The sequence below is a fragment of the Sinohyriopsis cumingii genome, chromosome 6 (genome assembly GCF_028554795.1).
Source record: "Sinohyriopsis cumingii isolate HCF-2022 chromosome 6, ASM2855479v2, whole genome shotgun sequence".
NCBI classification, from domain to species: Eukaryota; Metazoa; Mollusca; class Bivalvia; order Unionida; family Unionidae; genus Sinohyriopsis; species Sinohyriopsis cumingii.
Genome location: NC_142966.1, coordinates 4,891,376 through 4,917,251, shown reverse-complemented (window position 1 = coordinate 4,917,251; position 25,876 = coordinate 4,891,376). Strand labels below are relative to the sequence as shown.

Here is a 25,876-nt window from a genome sequence, read left to right as displayed (position 1 = left end):
TGAGTAGAGGTGGCTATATTTGATGGCAAATCAGCCTAATTTGTAACAAAATTGACTTTTTGTCAAATTCAGCCAAGTGATCTCTCATAAGAAATCATTTAAACATGTTCCTACTTGTAAACAATGGTAGCTGTATTTGCTAGCACAATGGCATCCTTGCATAAAACTGAAAGGTCTTCATGCCATGATCCTTTCTGCCTAACTTTGTCAAATTACATATAATGGTTTTTGAGTAGCTGTTAAGATTGTTTCTATTTTATATAACTGCAGCCACATCTGATGGCAGACTGGCATCATTTGTACAAATGTACAAGGCTTACCTGACAGGATGCCTTCACCAAGTTTGCAAGAAAGTGATTTAGTTTTTTGGCAGGGGAGGTTGATAGAAAGTAATTGTTGAAGGATTTATAATGGATGATGCACCACAAAGATGTATAATGGATGAAACACCACAGATGTATAATGGATGGCACACCACAGATGCATGATGGATGGCACCCCACAAATGTATAATAGATGAAACACCACAGATGTATAATGGATGAAACACCACAGATGTATGATGGAAGAAACACCACAGTGTATAATGGATGAAACACCACAAATGTATAATGGATGAAACACCACTGATGCATGATGGATGGCACACCACAGATGCATGATGGATGGCACACCACATATGTGATCAGATGATAAGCTACAGATGTAGGACCAGATCAGATACTTTGCCTTACACTTGGTACTTTGCCTTACACTTGGTACTTTGCCTTACACTTGGCACTTTGCCTTACATTTGGTACTTTGCCTTACACTTGGTACTTTGCCTTACACTTGGTACTTTGCCTTACACTTGGTACTTTGCCTTACACTTGGTACTTTGCCTTACACTTGGCACTTTGCCTTACACTTGGTACTTTGCCTTACGCTTGGCACTTTGCCTTATACTTGGGACTTTGCCTTACACTTGGCAATTTGCCTTACACTTGGTACTTTGCCTTACAGTTGGTACTTTGCCTTACACTTGGCACTTTACCTTACACTTGGCACTTTGCCTTACATTTGGCACTTTGCCTTACACTTGGCACTTTGCCTTACATTTGGTACTTTGCCTTACACTTGGTACTTTTCCTTACATTTGGTATTTTGCCTTACACTTGGTACTTTGCCTTACACTTGGCACTTTGCCTTACACTTGGCACTTTGCCTTACACTTGGCACTTTGCCTTACACTTGGTACTTTGCCTTACACTTGGCACTTTGCCTTACACTTGGCACTTTGCCTTACACACTGGGTTAGAAAGTTATAGACTTGAAAAGAGATACAAGTAAAGAAAATGAAGAGAAAAGAAAAAAATAAACAAGACAGGTCAAGAACAAAGTAAAATGAACATGCTCTGTCCTAGATAAACACCATATTCTTGTATCTGAATTTGCTAATTATCCATAAAGAAATTTATAAATGTATTTAGAGTACGCAAAATAGTTTAATCTTAAACATTACGTTACAAATTTGTATATTTTACATTTAATGTTTCTTATGGTGGCACATTATCAATATAAATTATGCAACAGAAAGAGTTACTTATAGTTTGCACACTTTTAAAATGATAGTACTTGATCACCATGAATATAATCATTCAAGTGGATAATGAAGCATACCTAGAAATAGTCCCATTTAGGGCATCATCAAAGGCATGGCAAATATCTTTAGGCTGCTTATTTAACTAAATCTGGTATTGTAAATTGTGTTGTAAAAAAAAAATTTAATGCTTTAAATTGAAATTTCAACAAGAAATCTGATCTTCATTAGATTTATCAGAATTTAGTTTTGTTAAGAAAGGAGATGGGTAAAAATGATGATACAAAAAAAAGGTTATTTTTGTACATCACTGCAGCTAGATGATGAAACATTCTGAAATCTAACTCCACTATATTTTCAATCAAATTCAGCATGGGTCCCATCAATTTGAAGCTGCCTACTAAATTATCCAATAATAAGAATTAATGTGTAGCAGTGAAAGTGGATGGGTCATTACAAACATCCTCACCACTGTCTGATGCAAGTTAAATGACTATGTCTAATAGAAACTCGATCTCGTCAATGTGCTGTTATCAAAAATAACAATGGGCATGGCAGCAGTTCCAAACCACCATTATTTGCATCCAAGATTGTTCCTTGCATGAAATGTAAAAGTCCAGGAATGTTCCAATTAGTGGAGGGGTATAACATTCAGGGGCTGTAATTCTTCTAAATAATAACACAAAATGTTGACAAATAAATCTAATCAATATAAAATGGCCTACCCATATTGGCCTGACAGTCCGGGATTGTAACTGCTAAATATGATGGAGAAAACTGAAAATTAAACTGAGATATCAAACTGCCGAAAGAGTCGAATGAAACCTAGTAGAGTGTTTACAGAACACACAACCCAATAATTAGAGTGTTAAAAGAACACATAACCTAATACTTAGAGTGTTGATAGAACACATAACCTAATAATTAGAATGTGTTGATGGAACATATAACCTAATACTTAGAGTGTTGATAGAACACATAACCTAATAATTAGAGTGTGTTGATAGAACACATAACCTAATACTTAGAGTGTTGATAGAACACATAACCTAATAATCTGAGTGTTGATAGAACACATAACCTAATACTCAGTGTTGATAGAACACATAACCTAATACTCAGTGTTGATAGAACACATAACCTAATAATCAGAGTGTTGATAGAACACATAACCTAATAATTAGAGTGTGTTGATAGAACACATAACCTAATACTTAGAGTGTTGATAGAACATATAACATGATACTTAAGAGTGTTGATAGAACTCATAACTTAATACTTAGAGTGTTGATAGATTTGGATTTGTGATTTGGATTTATTTAAAGTAGTTTTAACAATTTTTCAGTCATATCGTTACAATGTCTACTGTGTGGCAATATATAGTGATGTCTAGCACTGGGGCATCATGCTGCAGATATGTAGCATGATGTCCCACCCAGTCACATTATCCAGACACCAGGCCGACCAGTCCTAACACTTACCTCTTAATGCTGAGCACCAAGCAGGGCAGCTGTTAGTACCATTTTTGTAAGTCTTTGGTATGACTCAGTTGGGTATCGAACCCAAGACTCTTCCGCATCCAAGGCGGACACTATAACCACTAGGCCACCAGAGTGGTTTGTGTTGATAGAACACATAACCTAATACTTAGAGTGTTAAAAGAACACATAACCTAATAATTGGAGTGTTGATAGAACACATAACCTAATAATTGGAGTGTTGATAGAACACATAACCTAATACATAGAGTGTTGATAGAACACATAACCATATAATTAGTTTACAAAAAACATCTTATATACAACACCTCAAAACCCCCTTGACTCACCTCCAAGGTTTACATCAAAATTCAAAAATTCTGGAAGTGGGTCTGACAAAAGAGGCCATAAATCCACTAAAGGATAGGTAGACTGCACTCTGACAGCCAAGACCTTATCACAACTGGCCAAAATGCAAAAATAAATGGGAATTGTTGTGCAGAAATGAAATGAGATGAATTGAAAGATGGCCAGATGGACAAATGGAAAGGCACAATTTATTCTCACCCACATTCTATAAAAAATTGGGAACACAAAAACCAACAAGTTCCAAAAAGCAGGGAAAAATAATTAATCCATTAATCTTAACCTGAACTCGGAATACATATTCATTTGCAAAAAATAAATCCGGTTTTATAAAATGATGTTTGGCATATACTGTTTGACATGACACAGAGATCCAAAGATTTTATCGTTGTTTTCATTAGAGTAATTATTTATTTTTATGTCAGCCCAGAGGAGTCACATTTTTATGTCAGCCCAAAGGAGTCACATTTTTATGTACAGCCCAGAGGAGTCACATTTTTATGTCAGCCCAGAGGAGTCACATTTTTATGTCAGCCCAGGAGTCACATTTTTATGTCAACCCAGAGGAGTCACATTTTTATGTCAGCCCAGAGGAGTCACATTTTTATGTCAACCCAGAGAAGTCACATTTTTATGTCAACCCAGAGGAGTCACATTTTTATGTCAGCCCAGAGGAGTCACATTTTTATGTCAGCCCAGAGGAAGTCACATTTTTATATCAGCCCAGAGGAGTCACATTTTTTTGTCAACCCAGAGGAGTCACATTTTTATGTCAGCCCAGGAGTCACATTTTTATGTCAGCCCAGTGGAGTCACATTTTTATCTCAACCCAGAGGAGTCACATTTTTATGTCAGCCCAAAGGAGTCACATTTTTATGAACAGCCCAGAGTAGTCACATTTTTGTCAGCCCAAAGGAGTCACATTTTTTAGTCAGCCCAGAGGAGTCACATTTTTATGTCAGCCCAGAGGAGTCACATTTTTAAGTCAGCCCAAAGGAGTCACATTTTTATGAACAGCCCAGAGGAGTCACATTTTTATGTCAGCCCAAAGGAGTCACATTTTTAAGTCAGCCCAGAGGAGTCACATTTTTATGTCAGCCCAGAGGAGTCACATTTTTAAGTCAGCCCAAAGGAGCCACTTTTTTATGTCAGCCCAGAGGAGTCACATTTTATGTCAGCCCAGAGGAGTCACATTTTTATGTCAGCCCAAAGGAGTCACATTTTTATGTCAGCCCAAAGGAGTCACATTTTTATGTCAGCCCAGAGGAGTCACATGGTGATACTAGTGTAGAACCACTAATTTCAAAATAAGTACCGCATATACTCACTTATAAGCCTGGTCCAATGCAAACTGCACAGACCCTGATCTGCCACTGCATAATGTGCCAGCAGATCTAGGAATATCAAGTTTGTCACAAGTAATTAGTAGAACAAACGTTTTATGCAACAGCAAACCAGGGCCTATATTGTCTACAATCGGACTCAACTTATAAGCTTGCATATATGATATCTGTTCATTCAACAACTGGATTTCTCCATTGTGATTTAAATGCAATGATTATGTTAGGTGAATAAAGGAAGACTATTTCTGTTCCCATACTTACCCATCAGAGGTCCATTTGTAGGCTGTGGAACCTGGCTTGTATGACTTAGAAAACACAGAGACTTTATCTGCAACCATAAAGGAAGAGTAGAATCCAACGCCAAACTGTCCTATAATACTGCTGTTTATGTCTGTTGATGGTTTATCCTTCAGTGACTCCAGAAATGCCTGAAATCAGAACGGCCTTTAATACAAGATTATTTGTCATGAACAAGAATTTCATTTTGAAAAATATTCCAGCAACAGATGTTCTCTGCATGTCACTGAAGTAGAGGAGTAAAGCCAGAAGTTACTGTAACAGTGAATCTAACAATTCAGTTAAGGTTCATTTGTAAGGCAAGACACTAACGACAACATAAAACACTAAAGTTAAAACCCTTTGTAGACTTCTCAATATAAATCTGCATGTAAAATGTGGATACATATATTCAGCAGCCATCCCTCCACTAAAAGATGAGATACAGGAAGCTCATAATAAAAAGTGCTTAAGTTATACAATTAAAGAGCTGCATATAAAATTGTATTAAAATCAAATAATAATTAAGATAATTACTGTGTAAGAAAATGTTGGAAAGTTCAACAATCAGACATCACAAATCTGCCAAGTGATGATGCAGATCAAATGCTCAAAAATCAAACCAAGCCAAAGTGTGATCAATATAAGCTGCTTACCAAGGGAGTTACAGTGCAGTAAAGTAATGTCAGCACAATGACAATCTGGAGCCATAATTCCACCAAAAGATGCTGGAAATGTATCTAAGCAACAATGAACTGAGGTCTTAACAAGATCAAGTCTCAAATCAAATAGGGTTGAACTCCAATTAAAAGTGGTAGCCAGGAGATGTTGTGCTGAAATAACAGTAATTCTAACAACCAGTGACCATAACTCCACTAATGCAGAATGCTTATAATCAACCAGTGACCGTAACTCCACTAATGTAGAATGCTTATAATCAACCAGTGACCGTAACTCCACTAATGCAGAATGCTTATAATCAGTGACCGTAACTCCACTAATGCAGAATGCTTATAATCAACCAGTGACCGTAACTCCACTAATGTAGAATGCTTATAATCAACCTGCAAGGATCCTGTCAATATCAATGTGTCTAATTTGCTTAATATCATAAATAATATAGTTGTGTGGAAATTAAAGTGGGTGGGACTGTTAATCAGGGGCTATAACTCAAATAAATGGATGAAAACAAATTTCATGTTTCTTCACTAGCAAGCTCCCTATAAGTTTGGGCTCGGTGCAAAATAAAAGCAGTTTGCTTTAATAATTGTAGGTTGTAACTCTACTAAATAATGATGCAAAAAGCGGCCAATCTAAGTCCGTTTGATCAATATCAAGATACATCTGATTTAGATCTTGTTCAAATTCAATAATTAAGGAAACTCCTATAGCAAAAGTGGGATAATTAGAGTATATAACTGCTAAGCGATGAAGCAGCACACTGACAATACAACCCTTGCAAGGTTTCATTAAAATCAAGCTGCATCAAAAAACACAACAATAATTAAGATGTTATAGTCTGGAAATGACAGGTGGTGTGTCTGAATATCAGAATCTATAATTTCACCAAACAATGATGTAGAATACAGTCAAACAAACTCAGCCAAAGTGTCGTCAACATCAAGCAACATACAAAAGCTGATTGAAATGTAATAATAATCAAGGGATTTATTATGCAGAAAAGAAGGTGGGTATGTCCGAAATCACTGACCTTAACTATGCTAAATGGTAATTTATTAGACTAAAATCAACATCAGCTACGTTCTTATCAATACGAACTGCATACCAAACATGGTTGAAGGACAATAATAATTATGGGAGTTGCTGTGTGGAAATGAAAAAGCTTTGAAAACCAGGGGCTATAACTCTGCTAAATAAACACAATGTTGTTAACCAAACTCCGACATGGTCTTGTCAATATCAAGCCAAAAACCAACTTTGGTTAAATAGTAATTAAGGGAGTTACTGTATGGAATTGAATGTGGGACAAAGGAGCAGACAGACAGACAGAGTGGACAGAATTTAATATTCCACGTTTTCCATACAATAAGGGGGTAATTAAGGAACCAGCATAAATATTACCTTTTTGCCTTTACAAATTTATGGTTGTTGAATATAACTACATGTACCTTCCAACACTGTTCAAGTTTCAGCCAATATAATCTGTGAAGAGATCAGTCAATATTATTAACAAACAGAAGTGAGGCATGCATAAAACACGCCGCTATCTGAAAGTAGGTTGTTCCAAGTCCAATCATGCAATGCGAGACTCCACTGCTTTGACCTATATGACTGGACATAGTCTCCTCACTTAACGAACTACCCGTTTAATGACCATGTGGACTTACTACCAGCTCTCCAGCACAGGGAATCCCCTTTCTCAGTCACTCTCATTCCTGCAGTCAATCAGTACATGTACATATATTCACTACACGAAGGGTTCGCAATCTCCAAGACTACATATTTTGTTTATAAATTTGTACTTTATTGTACACCCAAAATACAAGATGTCGGCGAGACCTAACTAACGAAGATTTAATAGAGTTGGAAGTGCAGCAGTAACTGGAAGAGGAAGAAGAGGAAAGAATTGAAGAAGTACAAAAGAAGTTCACTGTAAAGGCATTAGCTGGTGTGTTCTCGAAAGTGAATGCGACTATATTAGAACTAGTGGGTATGGCTCCGAATGTTGAACGGTTCACGAAAGTGGAATATCAAATGAATGAACTTTTACAATGCTACCATAACATTTATGAAGAAAGAAAGAAACTTACAAAGACGACCACACAAACGAGAGTCTTGAATGCTACACCCAGGACCCCTACCCCTACAAGTACTTCCATTTCCTCGTCGTCATCTCCCTTACCCGTGCACTCGACAGCTCCTGAAAACCCTGCTGAAAACTCCGATGATGACACTGATGACCTCGAACCGCTACCACACGTTGAAGGATTTGATGACTAAAATCTGAATGTCTTTTTTTTAAGAATAAACTTTAATATTTTGGGTACATCATTTTTATAAAATTTGCTGATTGCATTTTTATGTTCTGTAATATGTAAGAGATGCAAATTAAAACAAGGTTATCAAGTTGGAGTTTCCTTTAGACCTTTTCTTTATTCAGAGTAAATAAAAACGATTAAGCTCCTTGCTTATTGACCAATTCACTTAACGACCTAGTTGTAGGAATGAAACTCGGTCATTAAGTGAGGTAAGTCTATAGCTGAGTGTTCAAATTTACATAACTGCCACAGGAATGACAGTACAAGGCACCCAATTACATATGGCAGTGAAGACAGCAAGAGTTGAGATAGAATAGTTATATATGCAAATGTTTTGGCTGTTCTGAATATATACACACCTTACTGATATGAAAGACACAACTTTTCAAAAGAAATAAAAGTGAAAAAAAGATTGATTTTTTTTATTTGTCAGGCAAACTTGATTTGTTCGTAAATAAATATATGAAAATTCTGTACCTGTCCCATTATTTTCAGCACTTCAAGAATACATACCACTCGCAATTTTTTTATTAAAGGTAAATCATGGCAAGACGCATCTCATGAAATTAAATACATAAGACTGGAATAAAGATGCAAGACCTACCATATGTATGTATGTGTGTCTGTGTGTGTGTGTGTCTATGTATGTATGTATCTATTGATGTTTTAGGGCACCTCAGCATAAAGTGGCTATGTAATGCCTACAAAAGTTCAAAAAGTAAAACAGAACTGCACAAAAAATTAGGAACATCAAGTATTTGAAATAAATGTATAATTATGTTCAACAAAATAAAATATAAAACATATTTAAATGTACAATGTAAAGATGTTAAACTTCTGTATAAAGTATACAAAAATAATAGATCACATCAAAATCATGACAACATGATGAAACTTTTATGTATAAACTGCATTGGTTTAAAAAAAACATGATTGTTTCTGGTGGTACAGCCTTGTACAGTTTTAAGCAGTTCACGTCAAAATACTTTTGTCTCATGGAGCTGAAATCAACACACTCAACAAGTATGTCCTCCCATGTCAGTGGACACTGGCAGGGTACATACTCTGGTCAAGGGTCACCCTTCAGGAGGTATGCATGAGTATGTGTGTGTGTGCAGTGTATCCCCCAGGGGTGTAAAACTGAGGGTAAATAAAACCCCTTGTTGTCACAACTGGGGGTCAAATAAAAAATGTGGGGGTCAAAAATGTACTGACAAATTTGTATATGACTTGTACTTTTTCAGCTTGAAATAGAATATTGCAACTTGCACAACATACTCTCTCTCTCTCTCTAAACATACAAATAAACCAACATGCACAATTAACAAACAAATGCATTGTCCATTCAAAGAAAAATTTTATTAGTTCATTTTTGTTTTAAAGTCGTACTTTTAACAGTCTCCTTATAATCAATATGAAGCAATATTATAGCCCAACACAGTACATACAAGCCAATACAAAAAAAAAAAAAAATCTTTTAAACAAAATGGCAGTCAAATTACTGCCTTTCATAAAATGTGTACTATCATCGGTTTCATTGTACTTCGTCCTAGAACATATTTATCCAAATATTAAGGATTATAATGATTCATCTTCTTTCTAATAAGTTACACTTGAACTTTAAGATCTATCTTTTATTGCAGCAAAGCTAACAACCAACAAAATCTGCAATGACCCGCTGACTTTGTAATCCATATAACGCATTTGTCTATGCAAGTTTACTGATTTCTTTGTTGTGAAAGAAAGTCTTGGGCTATAATGAGTTCTCCAGATATCTTGTGGCGAACGAGGGCAGAGTTTTTAAAATTCTAAAACCCTGTCATGAAAGGATTATTCACTTTTGCAGTCTTCGCAATCACGCGATCACAAGTCACACCAGTAATCCTAATGTATGAATACCATATTCCAGTCAAGGGTATTATTTTCTCCATTTTTCATTAAAGTTAGATCCACAGTTACTCTTTTATGTTCTGCTTCTTTCACTTTCTTCGCTAATGATTTTTAGTGTACGTCGTTTTAATCTGGAGATCACTTTCTAGTACAACAAGCATTGAGATTAAACATTTAGATGACAGCTTGCTGAGCTCGATGGAAATTGCGTGAGAGCTCGCGAGATTAAGGGAAGCTATTCCGTCATAATATTGCCTATGCTGGTCTGGTTCATTTTTCGAATGTTCCCTGCGTTGCACTCTGCTATACGAATAGAGGAGCGCAAGGCAAGGAACAAACAAAGCGGGGAACCAGTCAATGCCTATGCTCGAAGTATTATGATGCCATCCCTCATCCAATGCATTGGGTATTAAATAAATCATGATCACATTATGAAAATCCTTTGCGTCAAAAAAACGCACAGAAACAAAATGTGTGCGTCAATTTTCTCCAGCGTGCGTCCCTGACGCACAAATGTGCGTATAGGGAAACACTGGTGTGTGTGGTTTGGACCTTTAATGTAGCTTTAAAAAAAATTCAGTCATATCACTACAATGTCTGCAGTGTGACAGTTTATAGTGATGTCTAGCACTGGGGCATCATGCCGCAGACATGTAGCACATTATCCTGACACCAGGCCGACCAGTCCTAACACTAACCTCTTAATGCTGAGTGCCAAGCAATGCAGCTGTTAGTACAATTTTTTAAAGTCTTTATTCATGAGTAAGGTACGTGCTTCCAATTCGTGTTCAACACAATACCATCAAAAAGATAATACTGAATACTGACCACACTTTAGGAAATTACTAATGAACCTGTGTCTTTTCTATCCTGACTTTCTGACATCCTCATAAGCATTCTGCCTCCGTTACTAATACAGGGGAAGCCAGCTGTAACTCAGTTGTTGGAGACCATAAATGCTGTCTATATTATTTAACAATTTTACAGTATAATGTGAACAATCAAGATTTTAGCAAGTGCATGATAAGCGCTGTGTGATGGGATGGTGGTGGTATAAAGAAAACCAGTCAAATGAATAGTACTGATTTTAATAGATACCAATTTATATGACAGTTGGGATTAAGTCAGCCACATCAACAGTGAAAGTTCTTGATGTGTACAAACATTAATTACAGATTTCTGAAAATGAACTGAATTATTGGGGGGGGGGGCAGCCTGTTGAATGTTTTTCCATAGTGTCATGGAATATGGGACATCTAAAACAAGTAAAATCTGGGAGCCATGATACAACTATGGAATATCCAAATTTGTATAATAACGATACAAGTTCACCTGTATAAATCGAGAAAAGATAATGCTTGAACTTGATCCTTTCTACTGTTATAATAAGGGCCTAAATATTGCATCTAAATAGATTACATTCAACGACTTCAAGAAATGATTGTTTTTCTCACCCTGGATCCTGACCGAGCAATTGTGCCAAGATTATCGATCATTTCTTCCTTCAACATGCCAACTCCAGTGTCCTGCAAAATGACAAAACAGAATCACTATTTATTATGTTGTTAAATAACTGGTGATGGAGATTATGGCTGCAAAAAACAATCAATAACAAATACTATCAACTCAGTAACAAATACTATCAATTTTACAATAAATTTTGCAGGTGACTATTGAAGAAAGTGCAAACTTTTCTATTCAAAATGCACACACTATTATTATCACAATACAAATAAAGAGATTGCACTGACACTATCTGACAACATCCATACATTCCTTAATATGCATACATCCTTAAATCAAATAAATACATCCTTTATAAAATGTAACTGTTTCAGTCCTAGATGACCTGTGGAAAGGAAGTGACTTCTATAACCCATCTTCGTGATTGTCTTGATCCATATCAAAACTGAGTTAAATTTGTTCTTACCTTTATGCATGACTTGTGTCTTGTTACAACTCAACATTGTGGGTTAAATATGTTTTACCTTTATGCATGACTTATGTCTTGTTACAACTCAACATTATGAGTTAAATGTTTTACCTTTATGCATGCCTTGTGTATAAATACAACTCAACATTGTGTATTAAAAAAAATGTTGCTGTCTTTTCCAAGTATTTCCTCTGATTTTTTTTCCAAGGAACACTTGTAACCCTTACTGAACTAAAAACAAAATCATTTGGTTTAGAAAATGTGTTACAAGAAAAAGCTGTGTCTATTTTTAGACTCTCCCATAACATCTGAATTAGAACTAGTACCAAAACACAAGATGTACCACTAGAAACAAGTAAAGCAAAAATATTTCAATTCAAATGAATTTACATGGAACTGCAAGTGATGGCATGACAAAAGTCTTTCAGCCAAGGTTTGGTTTTAAATCTGGATATAAATATCTTATAATATATATCATGATGAAAGAATGGACTCATTTTTTAACTCTTATTTCTAGCTAGTGACCCAATATCTAATTTCATTTTTGCATATTTTCATGTCACATTAAAATGCTGATGAAATATTATCACAAATTTTCTTTTATAAAAACAGTAATACTCTTATATGGCTTCACTACAGTTGTATTTATCGAATGACAACCTTGAAAATTAGTTACAGTTAGAAATTGGCAACTGTTTCCACACAGGCCTATTTTTATCCCTCTGTATTTTAAATAGTGGATACAATGATTATTTTTATTCCTAATCGACCTGGCTACATCTACGGAGTCATAATTTACTCCAGAAATTGAACTTTTCACTTGTTTATAATGGCCTCGTTTAGGTGAAATGACATTATTCTAGTCTGTTGACTTGTCTCTTCTTGGTAATTATGCTGTAAAGATTTGCATTTTTTAAAAACAGAATTGAACTTTAATTTAATGTGACACTAATGGTGACATATGAAAACTAGGTACCTTTATTCCTTTAACACCTGTGAGTAACAAACAAAATTATTATAATACAGCCTAAATTTATATTATGTTGGATGAAAAAACATTTTAACCATTCTGACAAAATTCAACAAAACCACAAAGGGCATTGCCTAAGCATGCGCTATTAATTACCATAAGCAAATTCAAAGGTTATTAAGATTCCAGAACCATGATAAGGAGTAACAGTTATCCTGTACGAAATATATGCACAAAAAAATTATAACAAGTACTGCCCAAATGATAACTAAAATAAACTTCATGATTACCATACAGAAGGAATTCTTTCCATTAACATGAGGTATGGGAAAAGGAGAAAAGCAGAGAATCTGCTGCATGGACATATAATGAAGTCCCCTTGCAGAGAATCTGCTGCATGGACATATAATGAAGTCCCCTTGCAGAGAATCTGCTGCATGGACATATAACTATCAAGAGAGCTAAATTTGCCATATAATAATGCTAGGACTGAATGAGGAATGCCTTAATTAAAATGAAAATTAGAATAACTTACATAAACACATATTTAAATATGAACAAGTCTTAAAATTTAAAGCATCCAAGGAAACGAGGAATCCTGTATGAGCTGATACTGTGGTAATCAAACAGGGTCCAGGTTCTCTCTTTCTGAATTCTAGAAATTCCCATGTAATGAGAGGTTGTAATTATGTGCCTAAACCAAGAAACTATGCATCCTAGAAGGGAAACAAGCCAATAGTGATGACAGATGTTTGTATTATTGCTATTAAAGTCATCAGAGCTACCAAACTACCACCATCACCCTGAGGCTTAATACAGAAGTGGAAATCATTCCTGGTCGTCTACCAATATTCATGAAACCTTATAACACATAATACCAACATCTCAAAAACTAATGTATAAGGAAATGAGGAGAGTAAAATAAAGATAAAAAGGAAACGTACATTTAGATGAAATGAAACACAAGGATTACCTGAATGGTAAATGTCTTTTTGCTGTCATCAGTGGCAATATGGATTTCAAGGGGGACATGTTCATCTACAATATTCTCTTGTGACATTTGTATGTAGCGCAACTTCTCCAATGCATCACTAGCATTTGATATCAGCTCACGAATAAAAACCTGAAATTAAGAGATGAAGGTAATCAAGATTTCATTACACATGACCAAGCCTCTACTGCCAGTAGCAAAGACAGTACTTGTCTATTCATTATATTATGTGTGTGTGTGTGTGTGTGTGTGTGTGTAGAATTAGCAGGCAATACATTCATCTTGATAGAATCAAGTTCTCGGTTAATATATCATCTTGTATTTCAGGTACTGACCTAAAAAGAACCTAGATCTCTGTCTAGAAAACAAATTTGCCTCCACTACACACAGGAAGACAAAATATTCAAAATCCAAAATCTTTAACAGAAAATGCATGAAAATCTCATCTGATCAGCGAAATAACCACATCAACACACATACTATATTTCATGTTATCTAAATATCCACACCAAGCAACATGCTAAATTTCTAGCTATCTTTGTATCCACACCAACATGCACACTCAATTTCAAAGTCTAACAGAAGAGGTTTGTACATAACCATGCTAAGAAAACATTTTCAGATCAAATGTTCAAAAAAAAGGGTTCCTTGATTCCTTTTCTTCTCTTGTGGCCTACACATATAATCAGGCTATCTAGTTTAAAGAATCTAGAGAAAATTTCAAAACTGTTTTAGTACCCCACAAATCAAACACAAATGGTATCTGGGGAGTTTTAGTACCCCATAAATCCAACACAAATTGTATCTGGGGAGTTTTAGTATCCCACAAATCCAACACAAATTGTATCTGGGGAGTTTTAGTACCCCACAAATCCAACACAAATTGTATCTGGGGAGTTTTAGTACCTCACAAATCCAACTCAAATTGGATCTGGAGAGTTTTAGTACCCCACAAATCCAACACAAATTGGATCTGGGGAACTAAAGTAGCTCAGCAGACAGAGCATCAGACTTGTTATTAAAAAGTCTTGGTCTGATACCCACCAAGGTCAACCAGGAATGGATGCCGTGGCATGTCCTTGGGAAATGCATGAAGTGCCCATTTTCTTAGCATGATAAGACCAAGAATGTGCTAAAACTGCAATTAAAACAAAATTAACTAAATGTATCTAATCATCTACATACCATATAAATATAATAGCCAACATGGAGTAATCTTTTAGCAAACTTAGTATCACGTTTCTCATGTTTGTTTTAATGAGGTACTAATGTATTTAAATTCTATAGTGAGGTACTAATGTATTTAAATCCTATAATGAGGTACTAATGTATTTAAATCCTATAATGAGGTACTAATGTATTTAAATTATATAATGAGGTACAAATGTATTTAAATTCTATGAGGTACTAATGTATTTAGATCCTATAATGAGGTACTAATGCATTTAAATTCTATGAGGTACAAATGTATTTAAATTCTATAATGAGGTACTAATGTATTTAAATCCTATAATGAGGTACTAATGTATTTAAATTCTATAATGAGGTACAAATGTATTTAAATTCAGTAATGAGGTACTAATGTATTTAAATCCTATAATGAGGTACTAATGTATTTAAATTCTATAATGAAGTACAAATGTATTTAAATTCTATAGTGAGGTACTAATGTATTTAAATTCTATAATGAGGTACTAATGTATTTAAATTCTATAATGAGGTACAAATGTATTTAAATTCTATAATGGGGTACTAATGTATTTAAATTCTATAATGAGGTACAAATGTATTTAAATTATATGAGATACTAATGTATTTAGATACTATAATGAGGTACTAATGTATTTAAATTCTATAATGAGGTATAAATATATTTAAATTCTATAATGAGGTACTAATGTATTTAAATTCTATAATGAGGTACAAATGTATTTAAATTCTATAATGAGGTACTAATGTATTTAAATTCTATAATGAGTTACTAATGTATTTAAATTCTATAATGTTGTTGTTGTTGTTATAGGGTTTAACGCCATTTTTCAGCACGCGATAGGCTATACATGGCGTCCAGTATTAATGATGGAGGAAGAAACCGGAAAATCCCCGGAAAGAACCACCGACCCTCGAGAAGCTACTGGCAAGCTTTCTCACATATCCACATTGGCCGAATCCGAGACTCGAACCCACGCAGACAGATGTGAGATGACAGTGATCCGTAACGGAGAGCGCTTTAGACCACTCGGCCACTCGGGGCCCCAAATTCTATAATGAGGTACAAATGTATTTAAATTCAATAATGGGGTACTAATGTATTTAAATTATATAATGAGGTACTAATGTATTTAAATCTCATAATGAGGTACTAATGTATTTAAATTCTATAATGAGGTACAAATGTATTTAAATTCCATAATGAGGTACTAATGTATTTAAATCCTATAATGAGGTACTAATGTATTTAAATTATATAATGAGGTACAAATGTATTTAAATTCTATAGTGAGGTACTAATGTATTTAAATTCTATAATGAGGTACATATGCATTTAAATTCTATAATGGGGTACTAATGTATTTAAATTCTATAATGAGGTACAAATGTATTTAAATTATGAGGTACTAATGTATTTAAATCCTATAATGAGGTACTAATGTATTTAAATTCTATAATGAGGTACAAATGTATTTAAATTCTATATTGAGGTACTAATGTATTTAAATCCTATAATGAGGTACTAATGTATTTAAATTCTATGAGTTACTAATGTATTTAAATCCTATAATGAGGTACAAATGTATTTAAATTCAATAATGAGGTACTAATGTATTTAAATTCTATAATGAGGTACTAATGTATTTAAATTCTATAATGAGGTACTAATGTATTTAAATCTCATAATGAGGTACTAATGTATTTAAATTCTATGAGGTACAAATGTATTTAAATCCAATCATGAGGTGCTAATGTATTTAAATCCTATAGTGCAGTACTAATGTATTTAAATCCTATAGTGAGGTACTAATGTATTTAAATCATGAGGTGTTAATGTATTTAATTCCAATCTTGAGGTACTAATGTATTTAAATTCTATAATGAGGTACAAATGTATTTATATTCAACAATGAGGTACTAATGTATTTAAATCCTATAATGAGGTACTAATGTATTTAAATCCTCTGCTTCTCGTGGGTCGGTTGTTATTTCTGGAGTTTTCCCAGGTTCTTCCTCCACCATTAATACTGGCCGTCATGTATAGCCTATCGTGCTGAAAAATGGCGTTAAACCCTACAACAACAACAACAATTTAAATCCTCTAATGAGGTACTAATGTATTTAAATCCTATAATTTGGTACTAATTTATTTAAATTCTATAATGAGGTACAAATGTATTTAAATTCTATAATGAGGTACTAATGTATTTTAATCCAATCCTGAGGTACTAATGTATTTAAATTCTATAATGAGGTACAAATGTATTTAAATCCAATCATGATGTGCTAATGTATTTAAATCCAATCATGAGGTGCTAATGTATTTAAATCCTATAGTGAGGTACTAATGTATTTAAATCATGAGGTGCTAACGTATTTAATTCCAATCATGAGGTACTAATGTATTTAAATCCAATCGTGTGGTACTAATGTATTTAAATTCTATAATGAGGTACTAATGTATTTAAATCCTATAGTGAGGTGCCAATGTATTTAAATCTCATGAGGTACTAATGTATTTAAATTATATAGTCAGGTACTAATGTATTTAAATCCTATAATGAGGTACTAATGTATTTGAATTCTATAATGAGGTACTAATGTATTTAAATTCTGTAATGAGGTACAAATGTATTTAAATTCAATAATGAGGTACTAATGTATTTAAATTCTATAATGAAAGTAATAATGTATTTAAATACTATAGTGAGGTACTAATGTATTTAAATTATGAGGTGCTAATGTATTTAATTCCAATCATGAGGTACTAATGTATTTAAATCCTATAATGAGGTTGTTGTTGCTGTTGCTCTGGTGGGGTTTAATGCCATTTTTCAGCACACAATAGGCTATGCATGGCGGCCAGTATTAATGGTGGAGGAAGAACCCGGGAAAACCCCTGGAAGAACCATCGACCCGCAAGAAGCTACTGGCAAGCTTTCTCACATATACACATTGGTCGAATCCTAGACTCAAACCCACGCAGACAGAGGTGATATAATGAGGTACTAATGTATTTAAATCCTATAGTGAGGTACTAATGTATTTAAATTCTATAGTGAGGTACTGATGTATTTAAATCATGAGGTACTAATGTATTTAAATCCAATAATGAGGTACTAATGTATTTAAATCCTATAGTGAGGTACTAATGTATTTAAATTTCAATAGTGAGGTACTGATGTATTTAAATCATGAGGTGCTAATGTATTTAAATCCAATCAGAGGTACTAATGTATTTAAATTCTATAGTGAGGTACTGATGTATTTAAATCATGAGGTAATACTGTATTTAAATCCAATAATTTTATATCCTAATATTTACAAAGCATTAAAAATTTACTTTTTAAAATAATCAAGGTTGTCCCAATTATAATAGCACCTCATAAAAATATTGGAAATGTAGAATGGACTTAAAGGGCCCTACTGCATGTCAGAAGAGACCACTAATTGAGGCCACCTTAATACCCAGAGAAGCTCATGATGAAGTTTCTGCCAAGGTGTTCACTTTTAAGAAGAGTGCTACTTCATACAAAACTGGACTTCTAATAATTTTACCAATTTAAGCATCATCTTTGCTTTGTACAGTTTTTAGGGGATGTCAAAATTTAACTGGCCCCTGTACAGCCTGGATTGCACTGATGTACCATTAAAGTCTTGAAAGACAGACAGACAAACTTATATACATACAAGTTTTATAAATAATGCCTTTTGTCCCAAGACATATCCAATATGGCCCTCATTTCTTACTACCTTGAAGTCCAGTCATGACAAATACTGCAAGCATAAAACAAATGAACATTTTGTGACAAAATATTGATGTTGACAAATACCTCTTTCTCGGAGTACAGTGAATGAGCTACTATATCAAGAAGCTTTCTTGTCTCTGCCTGGAACTCATGCTTATCAGCTGGGCCTGCAATAAGAACATACAGTAACAATGGAATCATTTTAAACCAGAGGAAAATGTCTCTTTTAAAAGATAGTAGATACAGTTTAAACAACTATAAATCTAAATGAGAGTAATCACAGTGCATCACCAACAATCAGAGTAATCACAGTGCATCACCAACAATGAGAGTAATCAGTTCATCATCAACAATGAGTAATCACAGTGAATTACCAACAATGGGTAATCACAGTGCAACACCACCAATGAATAATCACAGTGCATCGCCAACAATGCATATTCACAGTACATCACCAACGAGTAATCACAGTGCATCACCAACAATGAGTAATCCTCTGCATCAACAATGAGTAATCAGTGAATTACCAACAATGAGTAATCACAGTGCATCACCAACAATGACAGTAATCACACTGAATTAACAACAATGAAACTAATCATAAGTATCACTAACAATGAGTAATCACAGTAATTACCAACAGCGAATAATCACAGTGCATCACCAATGAGTAATCACAGTGCATCACCAAGAATGAGTAATCACAGTGCATCACCAAGAATGAGTAAACACAGTGCATCACCAACAATTAGTACTCCCAGTGCATCGCCAATGAGTAATCATGGTGCATCACCAATAATATGAGTAATCACACTGAATCAACAATGAGAGTAATCAAAGTGCATCATCAACAATGAGTAATCACAAGGAATCAACACCAAAGAGTAATCACAGTGCATCACAAAAGAGTAATCACAGTGCATCACCAATAATGAGAGTAATCACAGTGCATCGCCAACAATAAGCAATCACAGTACATCACCAACAATGATAGTCTCCATGCACCACCAACAAAGTGCACCATCAAAAATGTGAGTAATCACCATGCATCACTGTCATGTATATTTGATTGAGTTATATCTGATCTAATATATATGTATTTCAATTTAATTGATTTTTGTCAGTTTTAAAAAAAATATTTTTCATTACATGCTATTGTAATGTAAATTTATTCACTGGAGATGATACTTTTTCCAGACAATAGTTTGACCTTGACTGTTCGTTTTAGTAAACACCAGGTGTTGATCTAGATCCGGACCTTGATTCAAAATTAGTAGCAACCATGTAAATAAGTTCTATTTTCATTTTAAAATGCTTGGCTGTTGTCGAGGTCATGATGGGACTACATGTTTAAGATGTAAACAATTTTTTAAAATTTAATTTCTTAAAGTAAAATGCTTGGTTTTCGTCAGGGCCACACTGGGTTACATGTATTTTAACATGTAAATAATTTTGACAAGGTTCTGGAACATGATCATGTGAACCACTTCTGTGTTTTAGAATATGATATAACCTTTGATTTGGAGAGATATTCTCAGTAATAACTGTTGTTGTTGTTGTGGGGTTTAATGCCATTTTTCAGCACACAATAGGCTATACATGGCGGCCAGTATTAATGGTGGAGGAAGAACCCAGGAAAACCCCGGAAAGAACCACCAACCCTCGAGAAGCTACTGGCAAGCTTTCTCATATACCCACATTGGCTGAATCTTAGACTCGAACCGCCACAGACAGAGGTGAGATGGCAGTGATCCGTAATGAAGAGCGCTTTAGACCACTCGGCCACTCGGGGCCCCCAGTAGTAACTGGGCTTTTTCTTTACACCGGAAGGTGTATGTTGTTTTGTTCAGAGTTATTTCAAATTACTTGGATTCAAAAGGATTAATTCTTTTTTTTTCCCTGGAAAATACATGTGCTCGCATGAGATTCTTAATCAAAGACAGTTCTTATAAAAATTTTATTCAGATTTCCAAAACAGGAGTGATAATTCTTGTTTCTACAAGGAACTGTAGACTTCAACACTACAGGTTATAGCATATGTCATCGTCTTCCATCTTTGATTCTTCATCAGGACTTGAACTTGAAATCATTAGAACATTTTGTTATTAGGACTTCAAAAATTTTATTTGTGGATTATTCTTGGATTAATTTTGGATTTTATTCTTAAAACCATAAGTTCACATTTTTTTTTATTTTTACAGAATTTATTTCCAGTGATATAAATTATTATATTTTTCAAAGCTTGATGTTTTCACTCTTTTCTGTGTTACTGTTTATTCGAGCCTAAACATGTAACCTAAGAATCACCAAAAACGAGAGTAATCAGATTTTTTATACATTCTAACACTGTCCATCGTAATCATTAAGTTAATCATTGATTTAACAGCCAAACTGAGAGACTGCATTATCATTCATTACAACACTCTCCATGGGAGTCATTAAGCTAACAGCCAAACTGAGACTGCCTTATCATTCATTATAACACTCTCCATGGAAGTCATTAAGCTAACAGCCAAACTGAGAGGCTGCCTTATCATTCATTATAACACTCCATGGGAGTCATTAAGCTAACAGCCTAAGAGTCTGCCTTATCATTCATTATAACTCTCCATGGAAATCATTAAGCTAACAGCCAAACTGAGAGACTGCCTTGTCATTCATTATAACACTCTCCATGGAAGTCATTAAGTTAACAGCCAAACTGAGAGGCTGCCTTATCATTCATTATAACACTCTCCATGGAAGTCATTAAGCTAACAGCCAAACTGACAGGCTGCCCTATCATTCATTATAACACTCTCCATGGGAGTCATTAAGCTAACAGCCTAAGAGTCTGCCTTATCATTCATTATAAACTCTCCATGGGAGTCATTAAGCTAACAGCCAAACTGAGAGACTGCCTTATCATTCATTATAACACTCTTCATGGAAGTCATTAAGATAACAGCCAAACTGAGAGGCTGCCTTATCATTCATTATAACACTCTCCATGGGAGTCATTAAGCTAACAGCCTAAGAGACTGCCTTATCATTCATTATAACACTGTCCATGGAAGTCATTAAGCTAACTGCCTTACAAAAAGACCACACATACATACATACAAGTTTTTAGTTCTATGGGATTCATAGCGGTACCTGCCATATAAAAGAAACAATGAACCTTTTGAAAGAATATTATATCTTTCATCAATCTGATCTACCAAGGCATTACAAAATGTCTTCTTTCATTTCCAGTCTGACTGAATATTGTATGTTTTTGCTATCATTAATCCAATTTTTATCTCTCAGCACTTTTAAGTACAATTTTTTCAACAATGCCTTGGTCAACTTGTATGACCACAAGGTCTTATTTTAGAATTTTGTTCAGATATCTGCCATGTTTTAATCAACCATCATCTTCCATCCATTAAAAGCTGCTCAAACATAACTAAAATTGCAATCCGAATTCATCATTATTATTCTTTGTAAAGAGTGCAGTTCACATTTTACAATGCCATAACATAACGTAACATAAAAATATGTATTTCTGCTTTATTTAAAAAGGGTATACAGTAAATATAAACCATACATACTAATGTACAAGACAACTACAACTGCTAACAACAGACACTGAAATGGTGGATATGGGTCTATGCAGTTGGATCCAACCTAAAGGCAAGTATATATGGCATACGTGAGTTTACTGCTCCTTTAGAAATGGAATATGAAGTCTTTGCCATGTAACCAAAAAGACCATCATTAATGACAATGTTATTATGACTGCATTCTATCCGTACAACATATCTAACCTCTAGCCCTTTCAGTATCCTTTATGAGGGAGTGATACTCCTCCTCTTGGTCATCTCTTTTCACCTCCGTTGCTCCCTCAGCTTCCAAACATCGACAGCTTGTTACAAAGCCACATCGAAGTTGCCCTTGAATGGTCTTCCGGGATTGATAGATGGGAATGGTACCATTCAGCTCTGTGAATATTCATGTATTATCAATAACTGTTATTATTAATAGATTCATAAATCTGAAATTGAGTTAGCATAATTGTCTCTTTTGTTGCTTAATGCTATTTAGACAATTTACCTTTACTTCTTGTCTATCTATCACCTAACCGTAACAATTAAAAAAAAAATAACCCCTTAATTCTCGTTAAATTTTGACTTGACCTTCACTGCAACCATGTACAATAACAGTGCCAACAAGTCACACAATAAAGCAAACGTCTATTTAAAGCTTAAATTATATCAATAAAAATAAATTATGCATACAAATGTATTAACGATATTGAATGTATGTGAAACAGGAAAAGAGTAAATAGTCTTCACAAATTAATATATTTATCCATCAGTAATGGAATCATCATTACTTAAGGCATTACTATGACAAAGTTGGCATACACAAGGCACATGTGGGTTACGCTAATTCATATTCAGTCTTTATATCAGATGTTACCGATCTGCATTGCTTTGAATGTTTTCTTTCACAATTAGTATTTGCCTTATTTGAACTTTCTCACATTCAATAGCTTGTGTTATTTTCTTCTCTGTTCATTTTACTTACAAGTAGTAGTGTCACAATTATTTTCATGACAACTCACGTGCAAGTGAAATATTGCACAATGTTAGTTTACTGCACAGTAATTAATAGATATTTCATAATAAAACAGGGATTTTATATTTATGTATTAGTTACTTTTAATATACATAATAGTAGTAATTAGTAATTGAGACATAAATGGGCCTTTTGGGGTCGGGCCTCTTTGGAATGGGCCTTTTCAACACTAGTCCATTTTGGCCATGGGTTCTTTTGGTTCTACAATGTATGACATAGCACATGATGGTTTTGTTTTAGTGCTATGTCTTACTATCCAAATAACAGCCTTGTATAGCGTGTTCCAATGTCATTGACATCAGAATGAGTTATCAAAGTTTCAGGAACATCCCACACACTTCGAAGCCTATATCAACACTCTTCCACTAATGAAAATATGATAATAGCAAATGGACACATTTCCATGTTCCATTGGCATACATTTGAATTCCTTTACTGCACAGTATTTATAGATATTTCATAATAAAACAAGAATTTTTTATTTATGTATTAGTTACTTTTAATATACATGCACTGATATTTATGTTGTGGGTGTCAAGGTCTTACAGCCGAAGTAACAGCACTGTGTAGCGTGTTTTTATGTAGACTAACAGCATTAGGAAAGTTACATTTTCACAAATATTTCATACAAATGACAACTAAAATAGCAACAATTTTCTACAAAGTAAAGTCGTAACGTTTTAGTCAGATTTTACTTACTCTGATGTCTTTTCTGTAATAAATTCAAATTCTCAAAAAAGAAATGGACCTGTTTTAAAGTTTCGTTGGCCAACATTTCAGTTGGCTGGAAAGACCTGGACTACCGCCGCATTGCAACAAATTCAAATGTATGTCAACGGAATGTGAAAATGCATCCATCTGCTAGTATCATACTTTCATTCCGCCTGGATAAAGACAGCACAGTATGTATAATAATACACTTAATATACTTCAATTAGTGGAAGACTGTCAATATAGGCTACCAAGTTAGGAAAGTCACATTTTCACAAATATTTCATACAAATGACAACTAAAATAGCAATGCTTTTCTACAAAGTAAAGTCATAATGTTTTAGTCAGATTTTACTTACTCTGATGTCTTTTCTGTAATAAATTCAAATTCTCCAAAAAGAAATGGACCTGTTTTAAAGTTTCATTGGCCGACATTTCAGTTGGCTGGAAAGCAATGAAAGCCGGAAATGCCGAAATCGGGTTAAGTTGAAATATTATTCTTTAACGAAACAAATAAAAATATATTATGCCTATTGGAACTGTAAGCAACGGTTCGTTTTGTTCATGAAACATATCCCCAAAATGAACCTACTTGAAGTTACTTAAGGCAGACCTGGACTACCGCCACATTGCAACAAATTCAAATGTATGTCAACGGAATGTGAAAATGCATTCATTTGTTTGTATCATACTTTCATTCCGCCTGGATAAAGACAGCACAGTAAGTATATTAATACACTTAATATACTTCAATTAGTGGAAGACTGTCGATATAGGCTGCCAAGTGTGTGCGATGTTCCTGAAACTTTGATTACTCATTTCGATGTCGTTGACATCGGAACATGCTATACAAGGCCGTTATTTGGATAGTAAGATATATCACTAAAACAAAACCAACATGTTTGATGTCGTACATTGTGGGACTACGTCGAGGTTTTACATGTAGGTCTACGTTAACAAAGTACAATGAAACCTCCAACAACACAAAATCACTTTATCGGTACCATACATTAACATTTAATTAACATCTAATGTATGGTACTGATAAGGTAGGTGGTTTCGTGTTGTCAGAGATTTCATCGTACTTTATTGATAAAACGTCACATTCATGTGGTCACTGCGACTTTTGACCTTGACTCGAGCATGTCATGCTTCTTGAATTGGCTGAACCATGTAAGTTTCATATTGTTTACATACCCTGACCAAAAAATGAGTTGTTTACATATCTCCAAACACGCGCCGTGTGTAAGCATTTTGTACTTTTCAAACAACTTTTCATACAAGTGTTGTTCAAATAAGATCGGCGAAGAAAACGTGTTGCAATGGAGGCTGACATTTTGCAAGAGACTGGTTAAATGTTGCTAGGCAAGAACCAGACTGTGCTTATAGAAATCATATCATGGAACCCGTCAAATTCTACCACTGCAAAGTACAATAGAAAATAAGATTTTTTTTTCTTTTCTTTTCATTGCAGTTTACGTAACAAACATAAATTGCAAAACTATCACACATTATATATGTGTTCAGTTATTCAACATTAACACATTAAAATTACTTGCAGACTAAATGAATTCAAATTAAATTTTCAGGACTCATTTACCAATTATGAAGTTAACATTTATGTTCGTAACGTTGATCAGGGTTTTCGTTTTGCGTTTCCTTCGGTTCTTTAAAAAGTCGAATTACTCTGTTATTTTAAAGAAATCATCAGCTTTTGAATTAATTTGCTATATTTGTTTACTCTGCCGTCATCGTTGTTGTGATCGTTGTTGTCGAC

The 25,876-nt window shown here is 34.3% G+C and overlaps 1 protein-coding gene across 1 annotated transcript in view; it reads right to left on the bottom strand.

The window, feature by feature from the left end:
• LOC149796300 (heat shock protein 75 kDa, mitochondrial-like) overlaps nucleotides 1-25,455 on the bottom strand; it is a 91,949-nt gene extending 66,494 nt beyond the window's left edge. Inside the window, exons 1-6 of the mRNA XM_089960950.1 lie at nucleotides 25,297-25,455; nucleotides 22,575-22,748; nucleotides 18,871-18,953; nucleotides 13,808-13,957; nucleotides 11,386-11,457; nucleotides 5,028-5,194 (exon numbers count right to left, since the gene is read on the bottom strand). Of these exons, the coding sequence (XP_089817076.1) occupies nucleotides 5,028-5,194; nucleotides 11,386-11,457; nucleotides 13,808-13,957; nucleotides 18,871-18,953; nucleotides 22,575-22,748; nucleotides 25,297-25,435 (785 nt within the window). The 5' untranslated portion in view covers nucleotides 25,436-25,455. The remainder of the gene's footprint in view (nucleotides 1-5,027; nucleotides 5,195-11,385; nucleotides 11,458-13,807; nucleotides 13,958-18,870; nucleotides 18,954-22,574; nucleotides 22,749-25,296) is intronic.
• Nucleotides 25,456-25,876: the final 421 nt, after the last annotated feature.